The following is a 16,854-nucleotide window of genomic DNA, read 5'->3' as shown; positions in this document are numbered from 1 at the left end:
GGCAGAACTTGCAAACACTACCCAGAAAAATCCGTCTCCCTCTCTGGTTCCATGATGGAAGGTAGGGAGGGGAGGCATTCGGGCCAAGCCCCAGGCTTCAGCAGCCACCCTTGCTTGCAATGTGATTAGCTGTGTCCTGGCCCACTGGGCTCCACTCTCCCCTCCAAACAATAGTCCAGGTTCCTCTCTCTTCTCAGTCCTGACCTTGTGGAACAGCTGCATCAAGTGGCTGGTGAAGTTTGAAATCAGCCTCTAGTGCCAGGAGGTGGCAGGAATATCAATAAGGTCGGCTTGTCGGGTTGGGCTAGGGCTTCCTGAGCTGTTTCCTTAGGACTCACTTGCAGAGGTTTACAGCCTCAGCTGCCTGTCCCCTGGGAGGAAGATGAGCTGGGGGTTTAGTTTAGGATATAGGAGGTGAAGAGGGCTCCTCAAACACCTGAGCACATTCAAGCTGGACTGTGGCCACAGGATGCCCTCTCTTACCTGGAGCACACACCTGGCCAGAATCACCTGCTGGAAAGCTCCAGCCCTTTCCTCCCCCACCAAAGCCCTTCATACTCTCCAACCAAATAAAATCATAAAGAATCTTAGGCGGGGATTTTTTCAAATACACCAAAAGCCATTCCTGTATCTGAGCTGTGCTTGGAACCAAGTTCTAGATATCAACATCCTTCTAGAAAAACTCACCCGAAATACACCTCTCTGATGTCCGCTCTCTTTACATCACTGCTCACTGCTACCCACAAACTCCTGGCCTGAAGGCCAACTTGCTGGACCCAACTCCTGAGATGGTCCAGGAAACCTCTGGGCACTGCCCTGTTTCTCACCTTGACAGTACCTCCAGCAAATTCTGTTCGTCCCCATATTAAACACATCATGAATCATTCATCTTTAAGAGATTATGCAAATTAGGAGGACATAAAATCAACAAAGATCAATAACTGCAGCCGTTTAATTGCCAGCAAAAACATTTTAAGAATGAGCATAATCTGTAGCCCTTTCTTGGGTAATGGCACCATTAATCCAAACCTTGGATCTTGGCCTAAGTGTAGAAAAATCATTCCCTGCCCCCTTACCTCCTCCCATCGCCCCTCCCCCACTTCTCCACACTCTTCTCTCTTTTTGGTAATTTCCAGTTTCTGAGCGAGTTTCCCCGTCATTACCACTGGTGAACAGCTCCGAATGTTAATGGTTCTGCTTTTGTTACTCCTCGCTTGATTGAAATGTCGCATACAGATTGAGATGTTAGTGCTAACTTGCCACCTGGGAATGTCAAGCTGGGTCTGAAATGAACTTTTCTCACACTTGGATCCAGATGGATCAGCCGGAGATGTTCCCAGGCTGAGCTGGGACCGTTCCAGGGCCATGGGGGGGAGGCGGGCGGGGGGATGCTCAAGGTGGAGGCACTTTTCTGCACCAGCCTGAGTTCTCCTGCTGTAGGAACCCTGCCCCAGAGATCCTTATCTCCACTCCAGAAAGCCTCTACCTTCTGGATGGTGGCCCTGGGCCCCGGGAAGCATAGCTGGGGTTAGAGAAGTCTCCTGGACTCTGATTTGCTGCTGCCTTGGGGTGGGCCACCTTTGGGAAGTGACGACTGTAACTCTCAGCAGATCAGAAGAAACGTGACCCATCCTAGGCCATCGCTCTTCCTTGGGTCGGAACGCCCACAGCTCAGAGAGCTTCTGTACTGGGCAATGGACTGTCTCCTGCTGAGGGCCAGTGGGTCCTGTGTTGTGTCCTGACCCAGCTTTTGGCTGTCACTCCCAAAAAGCCTGTCCAGAACTCAAACTCTGACTGCCTAGCTTAAGAGCTCTACTCTGTCCAGGCCGGAAACAGTGGGTCTGGGACACCCCTTAGGGAGAATATGGAACAGCAAGCATCAGGGCTCTCCCAAGCTCCCAGGTGGAAGATGGTGGCTGCTTGCAGCCTGTCTCAGACCTGAGCCGCGTTCAGAACAGCTCCAAGTCGGAACCTGTCCTCCAGTGGGGCCAAGCCCGCTCCCTGTCTCTGCTGCTGGCTGCTTACAGCTGGGCTGCCAGGTCCCCAGGCCACCTCCGCTCGCCTTGCTCGGCAAGTAATGCCTCAGCATCTCCCAATCCCCACCGAGACCCTTCTCAGTCATTCTCTCTCCCAAGGAACAAACGGCACATTGGCTTTATTGTCTCCAGAATAATTAGGTGAATTTTAATAACACCTCGATGTGTGTCTCTCCCACTTGGGCACTTTCCTGGCCCGGAAACCCTTTTCTGCAGTGCCAGCCCGCAGCTCAGAGGCCAGGAGTGTCATCAGCTGGGCCCTCCACTGCGCCACACCTCGGCCTTCTTCCCCTCTAGCTGCCTCTGCTGCTCTGGATCCACCTGGATTAGGTGCCCCACCCCCTGCATCGAGGGACGGGACCCTGTCTGGCCTTGAAATCAAGCCTTGGTCTCAGTGATGTCTCTGAGAAGCTGGAGAAGGGCTGAACTAATTGAGCTTATCTATTACCACAGAACCAGATGCCATGCCCTGAAGCCCAAAGCCACAATTTTGGTACTCCCGAGCCACCCAGAGGAGAGGGACACAGGTCCTCCAGGGGACTTGAGGACACGGGAGTGTGGAGGCTCAACACTGAATGAGCACTCAGGCTCCATTCTTGCTAGCCTGGCTTATTTACCCTCCTTCTCCCATGCACATCCTAGCGAGAGGCTCATAATTCTCACCACCTTGGTAGAGGCAAGAAAAAAAGGCACAGAAAGAGGCAAAAGCATGGGCAGAAAGAACCAGCTATAACCCATCCTGGCTTTGACCTTTCCAGGCTGCAGCACACAGAGAGTCTGCCCATGGTGTTTTCTCCTACATCTGTACACGTCTGTTGAGGAAGTGCCCTGGCTTTTGGAGACTTGCTCTTTCTACAGAGATCATGGCAGGGAGCCCACTTGTCGCACTGGGCCCCAGATGGCATAGGCTGAGGCGCCCCCACCGAAAGCAGTTTCCCCACCCTCCTGGAAGCCCCCTTACCAGTCACAACAGGGTATGTCTGCGTGCCTGACACGTTGCTGCCCAGCTCGGGGTTGGTGGATGCAGATAGACTCGACTTGACTTCATCAAGCCCAGGGGTCAGGGCTGGGAGGGAGTACTCATTCCCCTGGGAGGAGAGAGAAAAGAGACAGCTCGCTATTGACGCACACATGCGGAGAGGCCTCGGTGTGCAGATGGGGAGGAGGGACGGGGAGCCCTCCCAGATGGGGTGGAAGGAGCTGGCCAGGCAGAGGGCGGGGAGGGTTGGGGGGGTGGGCTCAAGGGATGATGCAGAGTTGTGTGTGGGGGAGGCAGACCTGACTCTGGGAAGTTGAGGGGCAGCCTGTCCATTCTTGGTGGGTATCCGAGCACCCTTGACCTCTCTGCAGCCTCTCCTGCTTAAGAAGCCCCCAAGGGCGAGAGGTAGCAGTGGGAAACCCCCTGGTAAGAGGCCAGGGGTGTTTTCAGGTGCCCAGGGGTAGGGAGTCTCAGAGAGGAGAGATGAAGCCTGATGCGATGGCAGAGGCAGGAGCTGGGGGGAAGGGCCTAGTGGGGCCTCCAGCCTGGCACTGCTGGGCCGCTGATCGGGTGCTGGCGCCCCTTTTTAAAAAACAAACAAAGACAGCCTCACGGGCCCCTCGCTCTCTGCCTGTGCACTGGGGTATGAAATTGGGGAGGGGGAGAGTCCACATGGCTAACAGAAGGGTGGGAGGGGGCCAGTCATTGACTCTGAAAGGGTGTCCTGCCTGAAACACTCCGGTAATTGCCTTTTTATTGCAGCTACCGCCAAGCCAGACCCCAGAGCTGGGCCGACCAGGAGCCCGCACAAAGCAGGAAAAGTTGCTCTGATTAATATTACGTTAAATTAAAACTGATTTTCTGTGCTTTCGGGTCCGTTTTTTTCTCTTCCGCTTCCTGCCCCCCCCAGAGGACCCCCTCCCCTCCTTGGCTGGACAGGATTGCCTCGTCATTTCCAATTCCTTCTCGTATTGATCTTCCTGTAGAAATCAGTTTTGTAATTAGCTGCAAATTAGGCCTTCTACTGGGGGTGAAGCTGCCCCCTGATTTATCACCAGAGTAATTCGCTGTGATCGGAGAGAAATTAAAATGAACTCAATTAGGCTTCGGATTTGCTTTATGGGCCCTGCTCCGAGTTTCAGGGGGAAAAATGACTGTGCTGGTGTTTAATAGTCTAATGAAAGTAAATAAAGGTTATTCATTGTAATACAGCCGGGGACTCGGGGAGGGTGCACCAAGCCGTCGGCCTCCGCCGGCTCCTCCTTTGTTGGTTTATGGCTCAGGGCACCTTAAAAAGACTTTTGATTTTTGTTTTATGAAGACAAACAGCTTATGGGATAAAAGGACGGGCGGGGAGAAAGGCGAATGGCTGAGAGCTGTTGGAGTCCCAAGTAGAACTGTGCTGTGCAGAGTCTGCACGGCTGTGCTTGTGCATTGCGTGTGGGTGTGTGCTGAGTGTGCAAACATGGCAGGCCGTGCTGTGCTCACTGTGGGCCTGGCCCGGGCCGTAGTGTGGGGAGACTGTGTGTGTGCTCCCGTGTAGGAGCATGCACGTGCGGCAGTGGGCGGGGGGCTATCCTATCTTCTGGGTGAAGGCCGCCATGGAGGGGTGCTGAGTTGGTGGTCTGGGGGAGGGCACACCAACTGGCTGATGGGCTGTGGGGGAAGGGGTGGGGAGGGAGCAGGTGGGTGGTGGATCGTCTGTGAACACATGCACACGGTTAAGTGTCAGGAGTTAGGAGATGTGTTTTGTGTGTTGTGCTGGGGTGTTCTGGGTTGTTCTGCATCTGTGGGAAGTACTGGGTCTGAGGGGTGGGCTGTCAGCCTGCCTGGGGTCATGATGGACAGCCGGGTGGGGGAGCAGGAGGCGGGCACTGGGCTCTCTTCCTGACACCTCCTGGGGCAAGAAGAGCATCCAAGCTTCCTCAGACTTTCTGTAGGACTCTAGGGGCATTTAGGCAAGGGCTGTTCCTGAGTACCCTATGCCAGGAGCACAGGATGGCAGGGCTGGAAGCGACCTGTCAGGTCTTCCATCCAAGCCCTTCATTCTATAGACAGGGAACCTGAGGACGGGGCTGAAACAGAGGAGGTAAGACTCGCCTACGGGCCATACTTGCACCAGAACTCACCGTTTCTAACTGCCACATACCACGATGATTTTCTCAGCTTTGTCATAATGTCCTAGTGTGAGGGTGCTTATAGGGTGTGCACACACGACACACCTATAGGCAGCACGTATGATGCTGGGTGTGCACCTGGCCGACCTGTGTGCATGTCCTCCAGAAGCCTTGCTCTGCCCAGTCCCTCTCCCTTCTCCAAGCAGAGAGCTCCTTCCTCACCTGCTCTGATTTGATGTGCTCTGATGCCTGGAAGACGTCAGGGTAGGAAGGACGCTCAAAGACCCGATCCAAAGCTTCCAGCTGCTGCTGGGTAAAGGTGTCGGCCCGCAAGTGCTTCCGCAAACTGTCCACGCCACTCTGGGAGTCTCCATTGGGGACTGAGCCCTCGGACACATCTGGAGGACACAGGGGCACTTGGGGCATGAGCGCAGGTGAGCAGAGACACAGAACAAAGCAGTGGGCAAAGGGGGTGGGCACTTGGCTGGGCCCCCGGGGCTCTGTACCCCTTCTAGGACTCCTACGCCCAGTTTTGAGGCTTAAGGGGCTGACCTAGGGGCTGGCCATGCGTCAGAGTCCTGACTGAGGGAGCCAGCGCCCCAGAACGACCTGGGAAGACAAAGGGAAGGTATAACAGCTGGGGGTGGGGGTGGGAAGGGCTAGGCAGAGGTGGGGGAGCCAGAGGGGCTCTTGGGACATATCTCCCCTGAACCCCTCCTGTCCCTCAGCCCTGGGTCAGCCTGGGGGGAGGAGCTGGGTGTCTCAGGCCAGCATTACTGAGCCTGTGGAGAATTGAACTTGGCTCTGAGATGAATTTCAGTTCCACTGACTCCAAGGGTGGAAAATCATCAAATCTCCGAGGCTGACTGTAACACAGAGACTGGGTGAAGTAATTAACTTCACCACTGAGGGAGGAGGGACTCGGGGCCCAGCGGAGGCGCTCTTCTTACGTTGGGTCAGGCCTGAGACTGGAGCAGGAGGAAGGCAGGTGACAGGGAGCCAGGAAACGCGACTCGGGCAGAGACTGAAGCCCAGGTCCTTGCAGATGCTGCTGTGCTCTGAGGCACCCCCCCACCTCAGCTTCTGTCCTTGACCTGAACTCCGGCTAAACTCTGCCTGAGGCCTGCTCCTTGGCCACTTGCTTCCTCCTGCCATCTCCACAGAGACCTGAGACCCACCCCAGGTCTGAAACACCAGGACAGTGCCACAGAGTGCCCACTCCCTGGGGCTGCAGGCCTGTCCCATCTGTGTGCTGCTTTCCCTGGGCCTCCCATCACTTGGCTACCCCTGCCTCCCTGGCCCTGCCCTCTCTATCTGACCCGCAGGGGTTTTCAGAGTGCACAGTGGGCCAAGCACCCACTCTGCCCACATTCCCTGAACCCCTGCCCCGCCACTCCCCGGGCCCAAAGCTGGGTCCTCGCAGCCACCGCTTGGCCACTCCTTTGCTTCCCTTAGCCCGAAACCAGCTGGGGAGTCTTGGGCCTGGGGCCAGCCATGCTGGAGGCCCCAGGGTGTTCCTCTGGGTCTGTTATATATATCAGTTTATAGGTGATTATACGATATGATATAATCAATATTGCATTATATACAGTAACACCATACAGTATCATTCAGGAGACCATAGAAAATATTACATATTGATTAACCTCAACCTGCAGCCATCGTCTCTTGCTGGTCTCCCAGATGGAGCAAGGGGATCTGCTTTCCTAATGGGACTTCCTGTCTTCACTCCATTCTGGAGGGGGTGGGAAAGCAAAGAAAGTGTGTTGTATGTGTGTGTGTGAAAGAGAGAGAAATGGAGACCAGGATGATGTCTGAGGTAGACAGACAGACACAGGGACAACATGAATGATATTTCTGTTTCCTGTGTTCCTAAGGCCACAAAACGTGTGTTTTTTCTGTGTAAGCCTCTGGGATGATTTTCTGTCTTAGAGGGAGTGTGTGCTTCTCTCTATCTGAGTCAGGTGGTGACATATTTATTTTCCCCTTTTGTGTATCTTCTGTGTATATGCATGCATTTGCACACATATACACATCCAGATAAGCGTCTGGGTATGTATAAGTGACAGCACAAGAACCTTTCTGAAAAGGTGTGTGTGTACAGGTGTGACTGCACAGGGAGTGTGAGCCCACATCCCTATGTTTCTCCTGTGCCTGCTTCTCTTTCAAGGACGTGCCATCATCCTAAGGCCATCCCTTGGAGCTATTAATATCTGCATGTTTCATTGTGTCTAATCCTCTGGTGCTGGAGTCCTACCTTTTTGGGAAGCCTTTCTGTCAGGGCAGAGGGAGACAGTGAGTGTCTTTGTGTGTGGTTACTCCAGTGTCACCCATGGGTCCTGGGGAGTCAAGTGCATTTGTCTGTGAACACAGCCTCACATGCTATATGCATGGGTGTGTGCTATGTGTAGTGAGACTCATACTATGCCTCTCTGTAGATTTGTGTATATGCCTGTGTGTGGCTTGGCTCAGCCCGGGTGTGTGTGTGTGTGTGTGTGTGTAGGGGCTGAACTGAAGCTTTGTCCTTAGGTCACTGGCTGGAGGAGTCTCTTTTCCTTCATTTATTCAGGGGCCCTTCAGATCTTGACAAATCTGTCACTCTAAATTTGCGAGAGATTATGGTGCTCTCTCCCCAGCCCGCAGAGAGGTGATATATGATATCTGCTGCCCCTATTGATTGCCTGATCTGGTGGCAGAGGCCGGCGAAATGAACTTGAAATGAACATCATGCCTCAACTCATTGTGCGTATAATACACTACTTAATCCCACATTTTTCAGCCGCTATGGAATTCAATTGATCAATCATGTTCCACTGATAGTACTGTTTTAGGGGTTATTGCTGCTCCCTCCACTCACTGACCTTTTTATTTATTTATTTTTTTTCGTATACTCAGGCCCTGGTGATAAGACAGGTTACAGAGGCAGCCACAGAAAGGGGAGGGAGGGAGGAAAGAAAGGTGAAAGGAAGGCTGCTCCTGGAAGAGGTGGTGGGGAGACTGGGAACGGGGAGAAGGGAAGAGGGAAGGGGGGTGGGGTGGGGAAGAGACAGAAGGTGCCAGAAGGGCAGAAAAGCAAACCAGGGTGATGGAGGCATGAGGCTGCCAAAGGCTTGAGGAGACCCCCCAAAGGAGAAGGAAGGTGATAGGGAATGGGAAAGGCAGCAGTCGTGATGAATGGCGGAGGAGCACAAAGAAAGTTGTGGGGAACAGGGTGGAAAGTCGCAGGGGCAGGGAGAGGACAGTGGCATTACTGGTGGGGGACAGGGAGGCAGTGCCCCCCGGGTCAGCCCGCGGGCCCACAGGCTCTCACAGGCTCTCCCCAGAGACCAGGGTGGTACCCTTCCCTCGGCTAGAGAAGGGAGGCGGGAGCAAAGGCAGGAGGAAGGGTGGGGAAGGGAGGCAGGCAAGGAGGCCTGGACTCAGAGGTCCAAGGCGGAGGAAGCTCGGTGAAGGAGGAAAGCCAGAGACAGACAGGACAGAAAGAAAGAGAGGAAGAAAGGGAAGAAGCTTCCCGCAGCAGATGCCTAGAGAAGCATAGGCTGTGCTGAGGGCATTTGCCCACTTGCTGTAGGAATGAGCCCAGCTGGCTCTGCTTTCCTGGAAGCTCAGGGATCCAGATGAGGAGCACAGCCCAGGACCCGGGTCAGGGTGGGGCTGGAGGGTAGAGGGCAGAGGAGGAAAGAAGAAGAGAGTAGAGGAAGAACAGAGACCATGGAAGAAGAGAATTGAAAAGGAAGAGAACACAAAGCCATTCCCTGTGCCTCCCACTGGTGGGGGTGCATCCTCAGGACGCGGAGAAAGAGGGCCCGGGTGGGCCTTCCCAAGGGTGGAGTCTCAGAGGTAGCATCGGGCAGGGGTGGGGCTGGGCTAGGAGACACTGCCAGGCCCAAGCACTGGACAGCTCTCTGGGGCGAACATGGAGGAAGAGGTAGAAGCGAGTCTTGATCTGGGCTGAAGAGTGAGCAAGAAAGAAAGTGATTAGACAGCATCCACCTTGCTAAGGAGCCAGGCTGGAAGCTCCCCATAGGCAGGAATCATGACTAGTACGTCTCTATAGCTGCAGTGCCAGGCACGGTGCTGGGCACAGAGTTGGTACTCAATGAATGAATGAATGAATGAGGCTATCCTGAGTAGCATTCAAAGCCAGAACCCTGGCAGAAGGTCTCTGAACCAGCCACCTGGCAGACTTGGCATCCCAGGACATCCAGTCACTTGTCAGGCAAGTCCCATGCAGCCCCAGGTGTCAGAGGGTGTGAGAAGCCCACAACAGGCCCCTGCATCGACTCACACACATTCCTCACCCGCTCCACTGCTTGTTAACTTCCAATAGCATCAACTCTGGTCCCTTCCCACTCACACCAACACCTTCCTGCCTACCTACAGTACCTCTGTCCAAGAAACAGAGCATGCTGTGTTCCCAGTTAAGAGTGAAACTTGACCTCGGAGCTGCAGATGCCGTCTAAGGCAGCCGGCAGAGGCTGCTTGAGAACAGGGCCCAGAGACGGCCCTTACGTTGGACTCCCCGCACCTCGGCTCTGGTCACAAGGTGTGGGATAAAGCGGGTCTACCTGCTCATTTCTGGTTCCAGGGAAGTCCTTCCCTAAATGACACAGTGGGTCCTCAACCTTCATCTTGATGGTAAAACCGGCCCAAGTCTTGTCAGGGCTCCAAGAGGAGGGCAGGAGTATGATGCCACATGTCCTGGGCTTTCTGGAGCAATTCTGATTTCCAATATCCTTTCCCACTCTCAGGCCCCACTTTCAGATTGAGGTTGGAAAATGTGGTTGCTGAAGGTTTAGTAACCTTGCCCCCTCCCCCGAGGGGACACCCTGCACTTGTATGTGGAGGGTTCAGCCCTGTTCTGCTGTCCCTGCTCAGCCACCATCCATTAGCAGCTCACAGCACTGAGAGCTTGTTCCATTTAACCCTCCATCTGATCCTCCCAACAACCTGTGAGGTAGATGCTGTGATACCTCTTTTAAAGATAAGGATGGGACTTCTCTGGTAGTCCAGTGGTTAAGAATCCATCTGCCAATGCAGAGGACACGAGTTCGATCCCTGGTCCAGGAAGATGCCACTTGCCGCAGGGAGACTAAGCTTGTGAGCCACAACGACTGAGCCTGCACTGTAGAGTTGGTGCTCAGCAACGAGAGAAGCCACCTCAGTGAGAAGCCCACACACCACAATCAGAGAAAGCCTGCAAGCAGCAGCAACGAAGACCCAGCACAGCCAAAAATAAAAACATTTTTTAAAAAAGGAAACCGAGGCAGAGAGGTTAAGTGGCTTATCCAAGACCATGCAGCTGGTAAATCAGTTGGGATTTGAATTCGGGTCTGTTTGAACCCAGAGCCTGCCCTCCACATCACTTCACTCTGCTGCCCAGGTTCCAAACCCAGGAGACCCAGCTGAGGGGCCCCTGACCCCATCCAGGACGCTGTGTCCCTCCCAGGGTCCCCCCTTTCCTGATTTGCACCCTCCCTACACTGAAGCTACAGCCTATGAGCTGCTGAGCCCAGACTGTATGAAGAATGATGAGGGGACACTTGGTCCAAACTCCTCATTTTAAGGTAATAAAACCCAGCAGGGTGGGCAGTGAGGTGGGGGAGGGGAGGTGACGTCCAAGGTCACACTACGAGGCAACAGGACTCTCAGAACTGGAGCCCATTCCAAGTGCTGTGTCCACTCTGGCATGAGCCATAGCATATCTGAAGGAGAGTGAGCTCCCGTAAGTCTTTTCCAGAAGGAGACAGCATATAAATAAATTAATTAAACAAACTGCTGAGTTAAAACTTTGACGCAGATTATTCTTTCAAAGGGAACAAAGGCTTGTATTGTCTTCTCTGACCGCTTCATATTTGCCTAGCAGTTAACAGAAAGCTTTCGTAGATCTTATGTTATTTGGGCTTCCTAACTACTCTCTAGGAGAAGGCAATGGCAACCCACTCCAGTGTTCTTTCCTGGAGAATCCCAGGGACGGGGGAGCCTGGTGGGCTGCCATCTATGGGGTCGCACAGAGTCGGACAAGACTGAAGCGATTTAGCAGCAGTAGCAGCAGCAACTACTCTCTAAGATAGCTAGGGATTATAATCTGCTTTTTACTGGTGGCTCAGATGGTAGAGAATCCGCCTGCAATGCGGGAGACCTGGGTTTGGAAGATCCTCTGGAGAAGGGAACGTCTATCCACCCCAGCATTCTTGCCTGGAGAATTCCATGGAAGGAGGAGCCTGGTGGGCTACTCCATGGGGTCCATGGGGTCGCAAAGAGTCGGACACCACTGAGCAACTTTCACTTTTTACTGGTGAGGAAACTAAGGTTCAGAGTAACTGAAGTGCAGGTTAAACAAGGATAAATGGCTAGATCAAGGGCATATCTACCAGGCTCTACCAGGGAGCCTGGCACACGGAAAGTCCCTGTGGACAGTTGTGGCCTGAGCAGCAATGAGTAGCAGTATCTGCCGGTCCAGCCCACAAGTAGGGCTCCAGCAGTGGGGCCCTGAACTCCATGCAAAAGAAGAGAATTGTAAAACCAAAGATCACCTTGACCAGGAGAGCCACCCACAGGGTAACAGTGATTACTCCCTGATCATGAGCAAATGCTTTACTTCTCATCTAAGTTTTTCCATATGATCCAGGCTTTGTACAAGAAGCACATACCACTTCGAGAATCATTAATAAAAATGACTTTTACTCCTCAACAAAAAAGGTGTTATCTTCTCATTCACTTAGCCTTGTCACTCCCCATCCATTCCTGGACTGCCTGGGAACAGAGCCCTACCTCCCGCCCCTCTGATCCCAGGCCAGATCCCTCTGGCTGGCCAACCATGAATAGGGCTGGCCAGTGAGGTCTCAGAATCTTAGGGAGAAGGGCAGGCACTGATCACCACATATTAGGGATGAGGGCTCGAGACAAGGGACAAAACACAAGAGTTCTGTCTTCCTTTTGTGTTGACACTGTACCTGAATTCCCCAATGTAGGTGGGGGTGATGGTAATAGACAGAATAAAATTATGCCATTTCCTTGGTTAGAAAGCACCACGGTTCATCAAAGTCAATGTGGAATGAACAGGGGCTGTCCACTGAACCCAAGGAAGTAGGAATCAGGCATTTGAGAGGAATTCTTTTAAAGGATAGCAAAGGAGTATATTAATGTCAAATTAACCCAAATACACATGTCTACCCATCTATAGGGAAACTGACAACATCAGGGCTTCCACATACACGCATTAATCCATTCAATTTTATGAGGTATTTACTATCACTATTCTCATTTTTTCAGATGTGAGGCAAAAATTATTTGTTCAACCTCTCCCAACTAGAAAGTAGCCAAAGGCTGGATTTGAACTCAGGAATGTCTGACTCTAAGGCTCTCTCCACTCTATCAGATTTGTTTTCCTTGTCAAAGATCATCATCACAGCCATTTACTGAGCACTAACTCTGCATGAGGCAGCCTCCAGGTGCTTTCCACACATTATCCCTAATCCCCCACAGAACACTTGCAGAAGAGATACCATTAGTCTAATGTTACAAACGGAGAAATAAGCTGAAGGAGAGTAAAAAACGTGTGTGATCACACAGCTAACAAGAAGCAAGCTCAGGGAAAGTAAGCCTTACTTCACCTGTAGACTAAAAATGACCTGGAAAAGTGATACAGGAAGAAAAGAGAAAAGTGTGGAGGAAGTGGGGACACTAAGTCATGGACCTCGGCCTCTAGGGGATTTGGGGAGCAGGAGCGATCAAGGGTACTGGGTCCAGGTGGGGGCTCTTTGCTGCATCCCATTCTGATTGGTGGCCTCTACCCCCCTCTCTCTGCCTTAGCTCCTCTCACACCACCTTCTTCCTCTGCGGGGTTCACCCCCAGGCCACCCCCAGTCTCCCCAGCTGCCAGTTGTTGCAGTTTCAAACTCAATTGTTCTCCTCGGTACTGAGGCAAATGGAGTCATTAATTACCTTCTATCGGCTGGGCTGAGTTCAGAACGCGATCAATATCCCCGCTTGTCATTCAGGGCAGCCCGCCTGTGCAGCCCCGGCCCCACCCCCACAGCGGCCAGGACCAGAGGTCTGGGCTGCCACCCTGGCCTCCCCTCTGATGGAGGGCCGGGAGAGAGGTCAGAGATGCTGAAGAATCAGGCTGCTCTCCAGACTGGGAGAAGAGCGAGGATTCAGAGAATGGAGAGGCGAGTGGGAAGGAGGAAGGAAAAGGAAGGGGATGAGGGGGTGAGGAGAGAAGGGCAGGAGACCAGAAAGGAAGGAGAAAGCAGGAGAGCGGAGTGCCACATGCTGGGAAGGGGCTGCAAGGGCCAGGTGGGAGAAGGCGCTGATGTAAATAAACACTGTCCAGGGAGGTGGGATGACATTCTGGAACCATGGCCTTTCGTCCTTATATTAATACTAGACAATCCGTGGGACTGCCCTGGCCAGGCACCCCAAGCCAAGTTCAAGAGGAGAGCATAAAGAAGCCCTTGGAAACCTGGCCCGAAGCTTTGGCTCTGAGCAACAACAGCTTCTGCCCAGCCTTCCAGCCCTGGCAAACCTGCTAATTGTGACCAGGCTCTGCTTCTCAACACTCCATGTGTTCAGGACAGGGTGGAAGACAGGGGGTGGCTACCTGCCTGCCTGACCTCAGTCTTACTGTGCCAATTTACACCCATGTGTCTCTGGGGACATGAACTACATCTGTGGTCCTAACATAATACTGGACTAGGAGTAACATCTTGCTGGGCTGAAATTCTACTTTTATCCCTCACCTGCTATATGTCCTTGGCCACGTCTCTCGAGCTTTTCTAGACTCTTTCCTCAGATGAACACCAGAGGGTTGCTAACTCCTACCTCAGCAGGATTCACTTCTCTGTTCTCTGCGTTCCAACAAACATCTATCCAAACCTCTATTGTAGAAATAATAATAACTAAAATCGATCCAATTCCTATTATGGTACCAGACACTAAGCCTAACATAATCCAATGATTTAATCCTTACAATAACAGCAGCTAACATTAAGTGCTTACTATATATTGGGCACTCATCTAAGAAGTTTACATATATTAACTCATTTCATTTTCACCAGAACTTAAAGCAGGAAGCTTCTATTATTATCTCCATTTTGTAGGTAAGGAAATGGAAGTGCAGAGGTTCAGGAACTTTCCTAAGGTTACATAGCTAACTAGTGAAGGAGGAGGCAGAAGCAACCCAGGCGACATGCCTCTGGCAGCTGAGCTCATAACCTGGAGAAACTGAGAGCTAGCGAGGTTGGGTAACTCGCTCTAAAGCACTCGTTCCAGACAGTAAGTGGCAGAGTCAAATTTAGAATCCATATGTACTTAAGGTTTTTTTTTTTTTTTTTTGATGTTTGTTTTCTTCACTAAACTGTGACTATTTTAAAGCCAGGGACCCATCTTTTTCTCATTTTTGTAAATCTAGCCCAGAGCCTGACACATAGTAGCTGATAAAAGAATGCTGGCTGCTTTGTAGTATAGAATTCCCAAAGCAAAGATTGATTCATTCTTTACTTGCCTTACAGTTTACCTTTAGAAGGAAAAAGCAGCAGCATAGGACTTTACTAATTCACATAGGAATTCAGTGTTATCACATTTTATAGCTAGAAAGTATCATGGAGATAATTTAATCTGATGGCTTCTTACAGATTAAAAAAAAAAAAGAAAGAAAGAAAAAAAAAAAAAAAGAGGCTCAGAAAGGTTGGGTGATTTTCGCATGTCACACAGCTAGTTATCCTTAGGATAGGAACGAAAGCTCTCAGTCTTATGCCCTTTTCCAGTATTCCAGGCTGCTTAATTCTGATCAAGAAAGAGGAAACTGATCACAGGGACGCACTGGGGATTTGGGAAGAAAAGAACCATGTCTAGAGTTGACAGTGGCAAAGGAAGAGGACTCGGGCAGAATCCGACTCGAGGAAAGCAAACTGCTACGCCTTGAGGGAAAGAACGGCTGTGTGCACCCACAGCAGGAGATTCTAGAGGGGAATATAATTCCATGAGGACAGGATGCTCTAAAAATGAAATTCCACTGCCACAAGCTCAAATAATCAACCTGACAAAGTAAAGAGAGTGGGAGTGGGGGAGGGGTGGAAAGAGAGGGCATTTAAGGGAAATCGTTGTTGCTGCACACGAATGAGCTTTAAAATATGATGAGCCTAGATTTTAAAAGGACATGTACATGGAACAGTGGAAGATTATGCAATCATTAAAAAAATCATGTTTTCAAAGAATATTTAATGATATGTGAAAATGGTCCTATATAATGTTAAGTGAAAAAAGTGAGATGCAAGCTGTATGTACAGTGTCATTCCAATTCTGATAAAAATTATACATATATATGTAATATATATAATTATACATAATATAAAGAATTATATACACACAGGAGACAAAAAGACTGTAAAGAATATGCCAAAATTCTAACAGTTGTTATCTCTTGGTGATGCGATTATGGGTAATTTCTTTTAAAAACGACTGTATCTTCTGAATATTTTTACAATGAGCATATATCACACTTAGTATCAGACCAGTTATTTTTTTCTTCTTATAAAGGACAGGAGGGAGGAGGGGACCATAACCAGGGATAGATATGAGAGTAGCAGGAGCCTGTCAGGAAGACAAAAGCTCAGAACAGTTGAAACAACAAAAGGGCCTTGGCAACCACGTTTGGAGAAAGAACAGAAAGGAAGGCAGGCGTAGGCTCAGTGCTCGGAAAGGAGGTAACACTGAGAGAAATGAAGGAGAAGGCAGAGCTTCTCAACCCCTGGCTTGACTTTGTCTTCTCCATCAAAGAAGACTCCTCAAAATGAGACCGGCAGGAGATGCCCAGGCAGGCGGGAGCCAGGTGCGTAACTCTTCACCATTTCAACTGAGTTACCTCTCCCAGGCTCAAAGAACTCAAATATCAGGACCTCAGGTGGGGCAGGGTGGTGGGGTGAGGTAGACAGGATCCTAAATTTTTTGTTGATAATCCTTGAGCAGTCACAATGAAAGGGCAAGGCAGTGACAAGATCAATGCCATAGCGAAAAAGGGGGACAGGTAAGCTTATGCAAACAACACTCTAATATATTTACTATTAGGGTCTGGAAATCTTTAGAAGAAATTATCATGCAGGGGCTTCCCAGGTGGCACTAGTGGTAAAGAACCTGCCTACCAATGCAGGAGACGTAAGAGTCATGGGTCCAATCCCTGGGTTGGGAAGATCCCCTGGAGGAGGGCACGGCAACCCACTCCCAGTATTCTTGCCTGGAGAATCCCATGGACAGAGGAGCCTGGTGGGCTATGGTCCATAGGGTCTCAAGAAGTCAGACATGACTGAAGCGACTTAGCACAGCACACACTGCATATCGTGAGTTAATTTGTGGGCATTAGAAAAAAGGGATACCATGGAGGCTGCATGCACTCACCAAGAGTAGGTTGTAGCAACCTAACTAGTTATCATTATTTAGGTCAAATGCCAGCCCCACCAAGACTTCCTCCATTGCCCTGGTGAGAAGCAACTGAACCCCTCTTTCTTGACATATATCATTAGCACTTTATACTTTGATCATAGATCTATCACAATCTGCTTGTATAACGGTATGCACTATCTATCTATCTATCTCCCTACTAGACTAGAAGGTTTTTGAGGTCAAGGACAGCGTCCTTCCTGTTTACCTTTGTTAAGTCAGTTCTGTTATGCTTTATCCATAGCAGACATTCAATCTGCTCATCAACTTATATTGGATTCTT

General features: G+C 50.9%; 1 protein-coding gene across 11 annotated transcripts in view; it reads right to left on the bottom strand.

The window, feature by feature from the left end:
* Nucleotides 1–16,854, bottom strand: part of PAX2 (paired box 2) — a 90,477-nt gene that overhangs the window by 16,649 nt on the left and 56,974 nt on the right. For all 11 annotated transcript variants that reach the window (XM_070780664.1, XM_070780662.1, XM_070780665.1 and 8 more), the window contains 2 exons: nt 5,355–5,530; nt 2,998–3,124 (listed from right to left, as the gene is read on the bottom strand). In XM_070780664.1, coding sequence (XP_070636765.1) covers nt 2,998–3,124; nt 5,355–5,530 — 303 coding nt within the window. The remainder of the gene's footprint in view (nt 1–2,997; nt 3,125–5,354; nt 5,531–16,854) is intronic.

Source organism: Bos indicus, chromosome 26 (genome assembly GCF_029378745.1).
Source record: "Bos indicus isolate NIAB-ARS_2022 breed Sahiwal x Tharparkar chromosome 26, NIAB-ARS_B.indTharparkar_mat_pri_1.0, whole genome shotgun sequence".
NCBI lineage: Eukaryota > Metazoa > Chordata > Mammalia > Artiodactyla > Bovidae > Bos > Bos indicus.
This window is presented reverse-complemented; position numbering and strand designations above follow the sequence as displayed.